General features: G+C 34.0%; 1 protein-coding gene across 3 annotated transcripts in view; it reads right to left on the reverse strand.

Annotated features, from left to right (window-relative positions):
• Window positions 1-2,008: 2,008 nt before the first annotated feature.
• The window catches only part of FAR1 (fatty acyl-CoA reductase 1), a 68,029-nt gene continuing 53,617 nt past the window's right edge, over window positions 2,009-16,420 (reverse strand). For all 3 annotated transcript variants that reach the window (XM_041730188.1, XM_041730187.1, XM_041730186.1), the window contains 3 exons: window positions 12,513-12,642; window positions 6,280-6,407; window positions 2,009-4,737 (listed from right to left, as the gene is read on the reverse strand). In XM_041730188.1, the coding sequence (XP_041586122.1) occupies window positions 4,575-4,737; window positions 6,280-6,407; window positions 12,513-12,642 (421 nt within the window). In that variant the 3' untranslated portion in view covers window positions 2,009-4,574. The remainder of the gene's footprint in view (window positions 4,738-6,279; window positions 6,408-12,512; window positions 12,643-16,420) is intronic.

A 16,420-nucleotide genomic window follows, 5' to 3' on the forward strand; every position in this document is an offset into this window, starting at 1 on the left:
GTTCCTTTCAAATGCTTTAGTTACCATACCTATAAAACAAGGGTGAAAGAGGTACCCTCCTCAAAGTATTAATAAACATAAATGTTTAGAGTTAATATATGGAAAATGTTTAGGGTACTGCCTGACACATAACAAGCGCTCAACAAATGTTCACTAGTATTATTTCTACAACATGAAAGGCGCAAGGCTGGTTTTCCTTTCAAGAAACCAAGAACCAAGTTGGGAGAAATGACAAGAACCTGTGAAAGATACAACACAAAGCAGAAAATTAGGTGTTAAATGTTCAAAAATTAGGTACTGATGCAATATACAATCTCCCACATTCATCTGTATGTTTAGGTTCAGATGTTTGTTAAAATAAAACCAAAAAGCAGCTCTAATATTAGAGTGAGTCATATGAAAGTCTTAGATCTTAATAGGTCTAAGACAATCAAATATTAGCATTTTTATATGGTTCAGTCCAACACTTTCTAGTTATTCCTTGGCCACAAAATCTCAAGGGAGGTTCTCCACAGATATATGCACAAGAGACAAAGAGCAAGAATGTGTTAGATTTTCTGTACAACTAGCAGAAAATAACAGAATTCTGCCTCCAAACCATCTTTGGAGGGCACCTAATTCAACCCCATGAAGTTGCAGCATGGAGAAGTTAAACATCTAGCAGAAAATCTTAAGGCAAATATTTCAAAGAGAGTAACTATGAATATTTGTATATTTTAATGAATTCAGAAAAATCTCCATTGCCTCTCTTCTTGTTGTATAAAATCATAGGTAGTATCTGTGGTCTGTGATCAAAAAAAGAAAGAAAGAAAGAAAGAAAGAAAGAAAGAAAGAAAGAAAGAAAGAAAGAAAGAAAGAAAGAAAAAAAAGACAGTTATAGCCTTATTCCTCTGAGTTTAGGCCCACAGTAAAGACATTAATTCATACTCATCATCTTATGTTTTTCTATATAAATGTATTTTAGAGCCATCAACTTGCAAAAGGAGCACGTCAAACTTAATGTTACTCAAATTTTTCTTTAATAAAAAAAAGCAAAGGAATTATTTAACAATTATGCACAACTATGCTCAAATGACAAAGATGATTAGCTTAGGAATCTTAAGAGTAACAAATAGAAGAGCATACCACCATAGAAAAAAAAGATAAATTCATTCTATGACTAGAAAATGCTTTAAGATAAAAACATTAATTCAATAAGAAAATAGTTTGTATTTCTTTTATCACAAAGACTATAAGTTTAATTAACTCATTCCTATATCAAACTATGCAGCATACCTTCCTGTCTCTAGTTTCTCATGCAAAAGGTTAGAGAGTTTTTCTCAAAGTAGAGCAAATCAGTGTTAATGGTTTCAAGTGAGGGCTTAGAGGCAGCCTGGAAAGCATTTGTGGAAGGCCATTTACACTCACCTGAACCCAGCCCAGTGCCTTCTTTCTTATAGTTAATCTCTATTACTAATAAGTGATTCCCCATCCTTACTCAACAGTTAAATTACTACAAATGTACCTATAAATTAAAATGATATTCAACATGGAGGAGAGTAGCTGGAGCCTAAATGGGACCCTGGCAGTCTCCTGGTATTATTTTTGGAAAAAACTATCTCATTCCAGACAATATGTAAAAATAATACTTTAATGAAAGGTATTCATTCTATGCTTCCCCTAAAATGCTTGTAAGAAACTCAATTAAATAACATTAGGATACAAGAGGTAATAAGTGCATCTAAAAAAGGTAAGTAGTATACATGAGGCCTGCTTCTTATAATTCTAACCACATTACCTTATGGGTAATTTTCAGTAAACTTTTCAGGATAATTACTGTAAAAATACAATAAATACTATACTGGAAATATAGGGATTCATTTATTACTTTTTGGTTTACAAACAAAGGCACCCAATAATGCTCCTATTTTCTTCTTATAAAAGATTATCAATTTACATTTAAAACAAAAAGCAAAAAACCCTGAACCAGTTCCTACAGACACACACAAAAAAAGGGGAGAAAATTAGATTTTTTTTCCTCCCTGCTTCCAAGCTTTATTACCATTTTTATACCATGTTTATACCATTCTTAAGTCAAAGAACGTATTGCCATGCTTCTTTGTTGAGTTTTAAAACATGTTAATGTTGCCAAGTCAAATTTCAATATAGCCACAAATGATGTCACAATTGACAAATGCACAGAATCAAGAGTGAAGAGCGGGGGAAAAAACCAATGTTTTACAATATAGCTTTATCAAATGAATTGAACAAAGTATTAAATATAATTTATTAGGCTATCATGTTAGAAACCGAGTTTGTGTAGAAAATATAATCAAACAGAACTAAAAACCATGTCTAGCAAATGATACAAACAAAAATGACTTCCAAAGTCTTTGAGTTAAGCTTAGTCTAGTTGGTGGAGATTAATAACCTATATGCTCTTCATACTAATTTTAGAACTAAGTTCTAAAATGACATACTAATTTATTCATTAGCTTCTTCTGACAACAGAATGCTAAACACACACACAACATTAATGCAGTGGCCTCAGCACCCATTCCAGCTAGCATTTCTTTACATTGGATTACAATGACACAGTCAGAAAACATACCCCCCTCTGTACTTCACATGCCTGTCAAAGTTGTACCTGATTCTTCTGTAAAATACAAAAACAATTCATCTGATTCTAAGTATATTCGGCAGAAGAATAAACATACAAATGTTAGCATGTTTTCAACACATTATGGAAATGTATTTGGAGAGATGGAGTACTCAATGTATAGAGCATCTAGAGTTAATTAGTGGGCCACTTTAAATTAAAGGCATCATCATTTATTCCATTTTCAGACACTGTCATGGTCTCTCACACCTTACACAAGGTATGGTCCTAGACCAGAGACTTAGTATCATTTCAAAGAATATATATTTATTTATATACATATTTCTTTTAAAATAACGTTTAAAAGTTTTACTACAGAAAATCTGGCTTCAACATGGAAGCATTTTTCCTTTTCAAGATTACGCACCTGCATGGAAGAAGGTGGTTTCATTTACATTTAGTTTTTTCACAATAACAAAATAAGCTTCTTACACATTGCATTTAAATTGACAGAAAATTAAGATGTAAAGTTTATGTAACTTTTTGTATTGTGAACTGACCTCATTAGACACATTCAAGATATACTGTTGATGATTTAAATATAGTACAACTTGATCAGCTAAATTAGAACATGTTATGCTGATCAATGTTAAACCAAATGTATGTTAAGCAGTAAGGACAGTTAACTACTATTAAGGTTTAAAGGGAATAACAATGTATCATTAAAATATACATTAATTTTCTTGCTATTACTTGTTTCTATAATGCATTTCTTTCTAAAGCTAAAACTACATGCAGAAAAAATAAATGATATCTTGAAACTCATTCAATAGTTTGCGACCTTATGTGGTATGTAAATAAAGTCTTTATTTAATTTTATACACGTTATTTTATGCACTATTTTATTTTTCTTGAAGGAATTCAGCTCTCAAGGTCAAAAGTTTAGTATGTGTTTACACACATGTGAGAACATTTTCTTAATGTTATGACTACCTGCAAATACATTCTTCCATAATAAAGCACTTTCAGTTTTCACTGGGAAGACGGTATGTCTTTTAAAAGTCCTATTAATAAAATGTATAAAGGGAAGAGAGCACAAATATGGTGAATCCCTCCCCACCTGCACCCCCTTTGCCAAAGTCTCAAGAAATTCTCCAGCTTTAAAACATAAAATTTCACAGGACTGATTTTTATTTGGTCATAATGTGGACAAGAAAAGTGTATGCCTATTATTTTTGACACTAACAGCCTTATTGATATCATTCTCATTTTCCTTCAAAAAATACAGAGCATATGTTGATATGGATTCTCAAACCCATGTAGATCCAGTAAGGCCGTTAGAATAATATATGGCCTTCTGATTATGGAAGTAACTGTTTATTCAAAATAATGTGCATCAGACTGCTAATCAGAGAAAGGAAAATGAGAACATGTCTTTCATTCATGTTGGAGACCTCTCAATAACGTACAGAATGATGTGAAAATAGTTTGGCTATAGTTTTAACAAAACTAAAACCCACTTCAACTGATGAAAAATATCAAACACTGAAGAATTAAATATCTACCAACTTAGCTAAGTATTCCTGTCCAAATAAATGCTTTCCACTGCACTATATATTAGAGTTAGAAATTCACTATATGTTAAGGCATATTTTAATTAATATGTTCCAGAATTGCACAGTTATACTGGTCAGTGTTCCTATTTCCCCACTCCTACCCTCACCCTACCCCTTGTCCCCAGGGATCAAAATGTTAAATCTTGGTTTTGGTGGCTATCGTAGATTTGAGCTGGCATAACCACAGTGTGTTCAATAGATTTTTATAAGCATAAACATTAAAATGTTACATAAAATGTACCATACTTTACTCCACACTCTGATCTAAGATGTAAGATGGTTTAATGTCTTGACAAAAGGTGAGATGACTTAAGTACATTTTACATTTTGTGCATTTAGACCACCATATGCATAGATGTTCTAATGCTAAATTCTTGTCTTCAGTATCTCATAGTGCTGGATGCTCGAAAGTATGACAGAAACTTGTAACACAGACTAACCACAAAGTACCAGATGTTTCTTGCCATTTGTGATCTTGCAATAAAAATGCGCCAAATCAGGATCACAAGGATAGTATTAAAACCATACCGTATGTTCCTCAACCTGGAAAGCAAATCAAGAGACATATCAGACAATGTTTCTAGAATAAAATATTATTGGATGGCAGATAATCGGTGCTGTTTTCAAATCCAGTATTAATTTGAAACTTATTTGAAAACGAACTAGAAAAAAAAAAAAAAAAAAACGAACTAGAAACCCTTAAGAAGTTAGAAAGTGAGCAAAAGTCAAGCAAACCTGACCATGCAGTCCATCAAATGCCACATTACCTTTATTAACAATGAATAACACAAAGCTTTTCTATGACAGTATATTTGGGATGCAAATTTATTCATTCAACAAGGATTACTCAGCATCTTCCTGTGTGACCAGTCTAAATATATTGTAGGTAAACAGTCATGCCCCTTGTACTTCTGGAGCTTCCTATCTAAGCTAAAAAGGTTTGTTCATGATATACATCATTTTCTAGACAAAAATAAACATTTTTTTAACATCTGTGGGTACTTCCAAGTGGTCAGACATGTGAACTTCTTTAGTTATACTGACAGTCACATGATCAAAGGTCAAATGAGGACAAATCCTCACCCATGAATGAAACATGGCACTAGTCTATTTAGGAGGACTCTCCCATTCTCAAAGAGTAATATTAATGTTATCATGTTCATGTTTCAAAACGTTTTTTATAATTTTAATGGTTTTAGAAAAGAATACAAATGTTCAGATATGTAACACTGTTACATAAATTCCATGAACTTCAATAGGCAGTCCAAGATAGGACTATAACATACAAACAATATAAAAAAAACAAAAAAGTTTTGAATTAGGAGTTAAAGATAAGTATTCTAGTTTCCTTTGCTACTGAATACATATGGCTTAGGCAAATACAACTTCCATAAGCTTCACTTTCCTCAACTACACAACTAGCTGCCCTGCAAAGCCTCATACAAGTTAGGGACACATGAAGAATCACAGGTCTTGAGAATTGTTATAAAAATTGTTATTATAAAAACATCAAATCGAAGAGGTTACTACTGAAATTAATTGCATCTCTGAATTATGGGATAACAATGATTTTTCCTGTATTTTCTGAGCTTTTTTTTAAAAAAAACATCAGTATATATGACTTTTCTAAGGGAATGATTATAACTCTGGTTTTAAAAACAATGAAAAAATTCTATGCCGAATGATGTATTATTTTATTTCTTTTCCTCTTCCAAAGATGCATTTGACTGGGACAACAACAAAACAAAAACTCCTTCAAATAAATTACCTTTAGTTTAAAATACACTTTTATTTTCCCCTAATATATTTATTTCTTCAGCATAGAAGAAAAGATAACAGTGATTTTCAAAACTAAATTCCACCTGAAATTAGTGCTAAGGAACAATATAAATTGATAAAATAACGTTTCAACAATCTTAGGCTAAGTTAATACTATCATAGTTTCAGTCTAAAGGTAAGCACTTTTCCTAAATGCAATATATTATGTTAGTAATATCTTTCATTCAATATACCAGCTTACCAAAAAAATTGTGTAATGTTTCATAAGGAAGACAAGATGAAATCAAGCCGATGTAAGCAACTTACTTGTTCAGATGTTTTCTAGCTGCAGGAAGGCCAGACATTTCTTCATTCAATACATATTTCTTAGTTCCCATGCAGTAGTTCTCTATATATTCTGCCCAATGTAACTGCCGTACATCAATATTAAAGGTCTATAGCAAGAAAGAAACAAAAAACCTACTGGTCACCTCCTTGAATAATTTTTTCACAACTAGTTAAAAATTCACCCTATCTAAAATTTTTTCAAGATTTATTTATTCGAGAGAGAGAGAGAGAGAGAGAGAGAGCATGAGCAGGGGGAGGGGCAGAGAAAGAAAACCCAAGTGGACTCCCTGCTGAACACGGAGCCCAACACAGAGCTTGATCTCAGGACCCAGGAGACCATGACCTGAGGTGAAATCAATAGTCAGAAGCTTAACTGATTGAGCCACCCAGTAGCCCCCAAAATTCACACTTTCTTAAAGGCTTGTTCCACATGGCAAGATTACAAAATGTTTATGATATTAACTTTTAAAATCTTACTGCCATTCACAAAGAAATTCTTATCTCTATTTTATACCTTCCACTAAACACTTCAGAAGATAATCTGAAAACTCATGTCAGCATTTAAAAAGAAGTATAAGAAGTATAAGGAGAAAGAAACTTGTACCATTAAAAAAAGATAAAATTCCATTGTCCAAATAATCTATGTACCCCTCACCACTTTATACATGTACTAATACATTTATTTCCAGTTTATTTCTACCTACAGTATCACTTTTTAAACACCGTGCATAACATACAGAATACTTTTCCTATAGAACAGTGATGACATCAAGAGAAAGAAAGTTGGCTTAGAAGTTTAGGTAACTAAGGAGGCCATTTGATGACAAGGATGGACATAACCAGAAAAGAAAGCTCTACAAAAATGTTACTTTGTGACAAAATAAAGAGGGGTATGCACTGCTCAGTGCTTCTCCATATACAATCAGATAATTTTTTTAGAGTAATAAACAGATCATTCAGTTTACTATCACCTAATTTTTTTTAAAGATTTTATTTATTTATTCATGAGACAGAGAGAGGCAGAGACACAGGCAGAGGGAGAAGCAGGCTCCATGCAGGGAGCCTGACGCGGGACTCGATCCCGGGTCCCCAGGATTAGGCCCTGGGCTGAAGAGTGCCCACTGAGCCACCCGGGCTGCCCTACTATCACTTATTTGAAAATACCAAATTGTAGACCAAAAAAAAACTACCATAAATAAGACATTAAAGTAACACTGCACTAAAATGGAGACTTGACTTCAGATAGGAGATTTTATGAGAAGCCATTACAGATGTGTAATTGGATTCCCACAAGAAAAATGGAAAAGAGTAGAAGAGAAGCACTATCTGAGAAAACAACAGCTGGAAATTACCCCAAAATGATGACACATAAGCCACAGATCCAAAACACACATACACCACATATACGTATGTATCTGAGCACATCAAAGTAAAACTGTTGAAAATCAAAGATGAAAATTTTAAAGACAGCAGGAAAAGGTGTTATGGATTACCTCCAAAGGGACAAGTATTAAACTCAAAAGAAGCAATGGAAGCTAATGTCTTCCAGTGCTTGAAGAAAACTGTTAACATACAATTCCATACCAGTGAAAATATCTTTGACAAATAAAGATGTTTCCAGAAGAATAAAAACTGAAAACAATGAGACATCAGCAGATGACTCACACTAGATGAAGTACACTAAAGGGTATTCTTTAAGTAGAATGAACATGATTCCAGATTGAAGTCTGGAGGTGGAAGATGAAATGAAGAGCAATGAGAGGACAATCGATGCTGGTAAATCTATGTGAATACTTATGGCACAGATTGTAATAAGAATAATGATTGTGAGACATATAAACACACATGCAGAATTAAAATATGTATTGGTCCTTGTGTTATCCAAAACAAAAGGCAGAAGTATCAGTATTATACTAGTCTTTGATAAAGTAAGGAAGGATGCTGTAATCTCTAGAGTAACCTACTCATACAACTGAAAAAGAATATATTTCTATGTAACTGATACAGATGGGAAAATATAAAATTGTAAAATATAACTCAAAGAGAACAAAAAAAAAGAAGTTAAAACAAGTAAGACAAATAGAAAGCACCAAAAGTTATATTTATTTTTTTTAATTTTTTTAAATTTTTATTTATTTATGATAGTCACAGAGAGAGAGAGAGAGAGGCAGAGACACAGGCAGAGGGAGAAGCAGGCTCCATGCACTGGGAGCCCAATGTGGGATTCAATCCCGGGTCTCCAGGATCGCGCCCTGGGCCAAAGACAGGCGCCAAACCGCTGCGCCACCCAGGGATCCCCAAAAGTTATATTTAAATAAAATATCATCAGAAATTACATTATGGATTAGGTCTTCCAAAGAACAGTCCAAAACTGTCTGACTGGAAAAAAAAAACAAACCCACTATATGCTGCTTAGAAGAGAAATATCTGAAAGGTAAGGATACAGAAATGTTGAAAATACAAGGTCAGAGAAAGATATACCTTCCTACCAACAATCTATGAGAACTCCCACTGGCCAGGGCTTTACCAGAAGGGTATGTTGGCAAGGTTTGTATTTTTGCAAACTGTTAAGTAGTAAATATCTCAACGTAGCTTCAATTTGCACTTCCATTTGGATGAGTGAGGATGAGTATCTTTTCAAATGGTTAAGAATCATTTGCATTTATTCTTCTGTAAACTGTTCATCTTCAGTGCATTTTGAGTAGGATTATTGACAATTTTTGCCATTTCTACACAAACTTTTTATGTAATATGAAATGCATATTAACATTACATTGAGATAACACTATACGCTCACCAAAGTGGCTAAAATCAAAAATTAAAATGAAAAGGCCAACTCTTGGGAGGATGTAGATTAAGAAGAACTCTAATACACTGCCACTTGGAATATAAATTGGTGCAACTACTTTGGAAAACTGTTTAGCATTATCAACTACACTGAACATATACAAATACCCTTTGAGTCAAATACCATTTGACTCAGCTACCATTCTATTGTAGATATAGATCCTATACAAATGTATACAAATTATTCCCAATAGCCGAAAACTGGAAATAACTCAAATATCTATCAACAAAAAAAAGAAAAAAACACTGTATGATACCATTTATATAAAGTCATAAATGGCTCTAATTACCATTAAGTGTTAGAATTCAAGATAGTTACTTTTGGTACTTAGTGATTGGGATGGGGCATGAAGGGATCTTCTGGGGATGATTATGTTCTATTTCTTCACCATAGAAAGTGAAATAGTGAATAGGAGAAAGTTCTATTTCTTAGAAAGTGAGGGTGATCACAATAATTCACTGGGCAGCATGTGGGATGCACTGGGATGGGTGGAGGGAAGATGGGAGGAAGAAAGTAAGGAATCAGCAGAAGCCACAAATCTTTTAACCTGAGATTACCTGCAGGACGCTTTTCCCTTAGACCTTCTGCTTTGAAGGCTGCAGGCAAGGAGGAAGACTGGCTATAAAACCTATGGCCCCATAAATTAAGGAGTCTTACAGAATACTTCTGCAAAAAGGTAAAAATGAGAAAAGCTGTATCCTTAGAGCAAGAGTGGGAAAAAAATAAACCCACCACACACATAAGTGGGCAGAAAAATTGCATACTTGATGCCTTTGTCATGTAGAACCAGTAGAATGAACTAAACCTCCAGTATTTAATATGGTAGCCATAAGCCACATGAATCGCTGGGAAGTTGAAGGGGACCAGTCTGAACTGAGATGTGCTGGGGAGTATAAAATGTACACTGGGTTTCAAAGGGTCAGTATAAAAAAAATTGAAAGTATATCCTTTAAACGGTTCTTTAAATTTTAAGTAATTTTTAAATTTTTGTTTAAATTTTATCATATTATTTTGGACATATTAAACAAAACAATATTTTTAAGGAAGGAAGTGGAGAAAGGAAACAGACTGGGAAGATGAAAAAAAAACCTCTTTTGAGAAACTGTAAGCTAAAAACTTCGTCAGATATTTCAAAGTGGTCCTGGCCTGTTAATGTCACCTGGCTAGTTAATGCTAACAGTCACCAGGCTACTAGAAGAAGAAGCAAGGGCAAATCCGTATTGGAAAACTTCAATTTCAACACAGGCTTCAAAAAAAATTCCCACAGAAATCTTCAAGGAATTTGAATTTACAGTCAAACAGTAAGAAATAAGAAACAAGATGCCATGAGTGAGACCTAGCTTAAAGGACAATGAGGCTATGTTGCACAGCCTTTAGAAATCCGAATTATCAAAAACAGAATTTAAAACAATTATGTCTACTATGTATCAAGAAAAAAATATTCTAAAGATTTAAGAAATGTCTATAAGATTTGAAAAATACACCTAACTTCTAAAAATGAAAATATCTGAAACCCAAAATTCAAAGGAAGTTTAGACATAGCTGAAAGACTGCCATAGACCTTTAATTATTAGTTCTTAGGCCAGAAAGAGAGATACAAAATATGAAATAAAAGTTAAAAGACATGGAGGAGAAGGGTAGTGGTTAAGGGTCTGCCTTCGGCTCACGTCATGATCCTGGGGTTCTGGGATCAAGTCCCTCATCGGGCTACCCACAGGGAGCCTGCTTCTCCCTCTGCCTATATCTCTGCCCCTCTCTCTCTCATGAATAAAGTCTTTGGGGAAAAAAAAAAGACCTGGAGGAGAGAATGATCTAAAATACATTAAAATTTCACAAGAAGACAAGAGAATGGTGAAGAGGCCGTATGTGAAGAAACAATGGTTAAGTATTTCCTCAACTGCTAACAGACATCAAACTTCAGATCCAGGAAGTCCACCGTGAAACAGGATATATTTTTTAAAAATTATACCCAGACATATTCATAGTGAAACTGCAGAATACCAAAGAAAAACTCTCAAAAAGAGACAACAATAAGAGGTCACCCACAATGCAACAGCAAATAAGATGGATTTTTCCAACAGCAATAACAAAGCCAAATATTAAAGGAATATAAAAAAAGTTATCTTTAATGTGCCAAAGTCCTGTTACAGAAACAAGATTAAAATAAAGACATGTCAGACAATCAAACACTGAGAGTTCACTAACAGACCCCCTACTCCTCATATTCTGGGGAGATTTCAAGCTGAAAGAAAATGACCCTAACGATAAGATCTAATAGCAAAGACACTGGTAAGTATTGTTTACATCTAAATAAAACTAAACAAACTCATATCTACTTATAAGATTTAAATAGAGAACTAAAGTAATGTATAAACATGTGTATTAGTGGGGTGGTAATTACAGCTCAAACACTTTAAGGTCCTAAATATCATTAAAGAAGAAGCTATAGAAATTGCTTAATTTAGACTTTGTTAGGTATGCATGTTGAAATACTTCAGGTAATCTCAAAAAGAATACATGTACAGAGCTTACGCTTCAAACTAACAGGGAAAAATATGGAATGATAAGACATGAACATATGAGTAAAACAATTTCGGAGAGGTTTTTCTTCTCAAAATTCAAAGAAAACCAAGTGGAGGAAAAATGAATAAAGAAGTCCAAGTTTTTTTGAATTTGACTAAAGGGAAAAAAGAATCAACGTTTCAATCATACTTTAAAAGCACCTCTACCACTCTCATCATAAATTCTAAGATAAAGCAATTTTATTTTACCAACAATTACGACTGAAGCTTTAATGAGACATGAGTAAAATAATTTCGGAGAGGTTTTTCTTCTCAAAATTCAAAGAAAACCAAGTGGAGGAAAAATGAATAAAGAAGTCCAAGTTTTTTTGAATTTGACTAAAGGGAAAAAAGAATCAACATTTCAATCATACTTTAAAAGCACCTCTACCATTGGGGATCCCTGGGTGGCGCAGTGGTTTGGCGCCTGCCTTTGGCCCAGGGCGCGATCCTGGAGACCCGGGATCGAATCCCACGTCAGGCTCCCGGTGCATGGAGCCTGCTTCTCCCTCTGCCTGTGTCTCTGCCTCTCTCTCTCTCTCTCTATCATGAATAAATAAATAAAATCTTTAAAAAAAAAAAAAAAAAAAAGCACCTCTACCACTCTCATCATAAATTCTAAGATAAAGCAATTTTATTTTACCAACAATTACGACTGAAGCTTTAATGAGACACTATAAATAGGTCAAATGTCTTTCTTGTTGCATACTGATTGTGGAAAATATCCAATTATTTCTCAGGTTGCTAATGGTTCTCCAATGAGTGTGCTACATATTTCCTAATATAAAACAGAAAATACTTGCCTTTTTATCTTCAGGGTTTAGTTGATTCATCAACATATTGACATTGTCAGTATTCCAAACCCAAGAATTACTTGTGAAATATTCAAGAAACACCATAGCTTTGTGAAGGCGAGTTATTGTTTTCATCATCCTGTATTGTAAGAAAAATGGACAGATTCAAAATTTGCATAGATTGTGAAAAATCTCATTACCACTCAGGGTACCAGTTTCTATATTGAGATCGTAACAGTAAAATTTTAATACATAATTCAGTAAGTATACCAAATCACCAGAGAATAAGAATATTTCTGCATCTTGGAAGAACATTTTATAAATCCAAAATAAAAAAAAATTTAAGCAGCAGCAAATGAATTTAATGCTGCCTAAACAGAGTTCTGTTGATATATGAAATTAATTTTCAAAGGAAATACAATAATTTAAGGTCAGATTTTCTGCTATAATCCTAAGCAAATAAATGAATTCAATTAGTATTCCCTTGCCTTCTGTTCCTTCAATCACATTTTAGTTCAGCTACAATTACTAAGATTTCCTGTGAATTCATAACATATGGTATTACATTATAATCTCAACTCTTCAGCATCACGGAGACAAAGTATACAGAAATATTCGTTTGCCATTTAATCAACTCTCTACATAGATTTTTAAAGTAACTTTTTCTTTAACCCAGACAGGTACCACTCTTGATTGTCTGAATGTGCTGTGAAATCAATGACTCATGCTGAAAACTTTCTGAAATAGATATTCAAGATATTCAATTAACTCCCCAAATCCCCTATTATCCATCCTTATAGAAATAAGGAAGTTCAATATTTTTTGTTTGTTACTTTTTCAAAGGATGAGAGGCCTTAATCTTTAAATCTGTCATTTTATATTTCATGGTTCACTGTAAGTCATTGATATCATAACACTAACCAGAGTAGTAACATCTACACAATAATAATTACCTATGATAAGTAGGAAAAGGGAAGAAAGAACTTTCTGAAATAAAACACACACCAAAAATTCCTGGCCTCTGATAAACAGAAAAATAATTCGTGGAAAAATATTTTAAAAGAATTCTATTTATTTATTCCCACAATAAGGATTAGCATTTATATAGTTTAGAAAGTCCTAAAATCAGGGGTTTTAGAAATGGGAAAAATGAGAGAAATTTAGGACATTAGAAGTGGGGGAAAAGTCAAAACAGTAACATTAGCTAAGCAATTCTGAGGACACATTCAATACGTTTAGAAAGAAACCCTGAATCCAGAATTCTAAGAGAAAAGGAGGCAGCATGGACTATGCAAAGAAAAACTGTGGTTAAAAAAAAAAGAAAGAAAGAAAAACTATGGTTCATGCAAGAAAGTAATTCCAAAATAAAACTTCCATCAAACATGAAAAGAATTACTGAGCATCGAAGGCTGTATTTGGACAAGAATAGTTCAGACAGATAGAAAGCACACGGGGGGCGGGAGGGAAACAAGACATGCTCCTTGTAGAAAAGAGATTAGACCGTTTTTTTCTCTCTAAAAAAAAAAAAAAGAAAGAAAAGAAAACCAAAAAGATGTAACAGATCTGTAATTAAATCAGTATCTACTATCACAACCAGTATAGTATACTTGAATTACACACATACACATATTTGCTTAACATCATTTCCAACAGACATATTAACAAGTTCTTCTTCCTAATTTTTTTTGTCACTGATAGTTCTCCCCTAGTCTCATCTTCAGATTCACTCAAGAGACAGAATTACCGGGCAACCAATCACTGATTCAGCCATTCAAAAATAGGATAAAAAATTGGAAAGGGAGAAGGAAATTTGAAAGACCACATACATATGAAGTTCACAGAATATCAAGTGTAAAGTATTACATTGAATAATATGAGGACAAAAAGAAAATTTAAACCTGACATAGTCACTCTTTGGTTCAAATGCCCTATGAGCAGATAGATGCCTGAGACTACATTGTCATGTATGTTCTGAGTATGTATTTATTTTTTATAATGGCAACCTGCAAAAAAAACCATCACAATCCTTTAGAGTAGGGCAAGATCTTAATGGTCATCTAGTCCAGGATTTGTCAACCTCAACCCTACAGACATTTTGGTCCAAATAATTCTTTGCAGTGGGGGGGCTGTCCTGTGCATTGTCAGATGTTCAGCATTCCTGGCCTCTACCCATTAGATGCCAATAGCATAACATCTCTCAGCTGTAGTAAACTAAAAATGTGCCCAAATATTTTCAAATGTTTCTTGATGTATGCCAAAACTGCCCTCCATTACAACCAGAAAGATAAAAAAAATATCAGCTTCACAGAGGTTAAGCTAGAGAGAGTTAGATGAAATAACAAAAAAATTGGACAACGGAACCATTTTTCTAATGTCACTTTTAAGAGCGCTAAAGTATCTACTGCATTTCAAGAGCCAGAGTGAATAATTTATACTGCCTCCACTTGAGATAATACCATGCATCCTAGTCCCCAGTGACTGTCAACCAGGATTCCTTATGATGCATGTTTGAGTGGTACTTTTTATCATTATGTCAAGATACACAGTAAGTTAGATTTTATCTAGCTGACACACAGAATAATGTAAATAAATAAAGTGGACACCATGAATGACATGATTAACATAACTTTAGTGCAGGAGGAGGCATTATATTAGGGCCCCAATATAAGATATAAAGCCCAGTGCCTTGTTCAGTAAATATCTGAACAAATTAAATAATATAAATGATAAGATTTTGTATTTAACATTTATAAAACTACCTAAATAAAAACACCTCACTGGCTCTTATTGCTTTTAGACTATAAGCTCTCAGTGATCAGGGATCATTCCTGCTTTGATACTTAGTCTTGCACAGGACAAACCTCAGTTAAGAAGATACTCTACTTGCTGTTTCCTATTTGAAGCAGACTTTAAATTCCAAAGGTGATTACAATGTCATCTCCCTTCTCACATGCTCACCTACAGTAACACCCTGTCTTCCCATCAAGAGGTGAAGGTAACTTATAACCAATAAAATGAGGTAGAAATGACACTGGGTAACCTGCAAGGGTGGGTAAGAAAAAAGCGATACACCGTTCTGCCTTGCTCACTGGAATACTCACGCTTGAAGACTTCAGTCGCCATATTTGCTGTCCAACTCCCCCTAAGGCTGCTTTGTTGAAGGAAGGCCAAATCAGTGCATGTGGAGAGATGGTGTAGAAAGGCTCTGAGACTACATGACATGAGAAAGATGCCCAGCCACTCCTGCTGCTCCGTATCCTTCCTTCTCTTTCCTACTCCCACGGTGTATCTGCTCCACTCCCTATCTGACTGCGTCCATTTGAAAGACCATGAGCTAGAATCACTCAGGTAAAGCCTTCTAGAATTTCTGACCCACAGAAATCATGAGAGATAATTAAAATGACTGTTGTAAGATACTAAGATTGATGTCAATTATACAACTAGAAAAAAAAAAGATCCTAAGTTTGAGGTGATCTGTCATGTAGCACAGGTCATGGGACATATTTATCAGTACTTGGAATGAGGGGCTGCTATAATAAACAACTAAAACATGTAGTATTGGCTTTAGGATTAGGTATACAGAATCTGGAAGGCCCCTGAGGACACCACTGGTGAAACCTGGAAGGACCAAGAAAAGAATGTTAGTGGAAACTTTAAAGAGCTTTAAGGAAGATGCTGCTGAGTGCCTGAAGGAAACTGGGAAAAATATTGTTGGAAGTTAGAACTAAATTGTTACTTCTGGTAAAATGAGAAATAAAAACTGTACCTAATAAACTTGATGATCTAGCCAAGATTTCCTCAAAGAAGACAAAGATGATCTTTTAAAAAATGAACCATCTGAGTAGAATTTGGAAGGAATGTAAAATGTCAGCCAGGGATTCTTTAAGAGACAGCTTCTGAGCACAGATCAAGTCCAG

Source organism: Vulpes lagopus, chromosome 15 (genome assembly GCF_018345385.1).
Source record: "Vulpes lagopus strain Blue_001 chromosome 15, ASM1834538v1, whole genome shotgun sequence".
NCBI classification, from domain to species: domain Eukaryota; kingdom Metazoa; phylum Chordata; class Mammalia; order Carnivora; family Canidae; genus Vulpes; species Vulpes lagopus.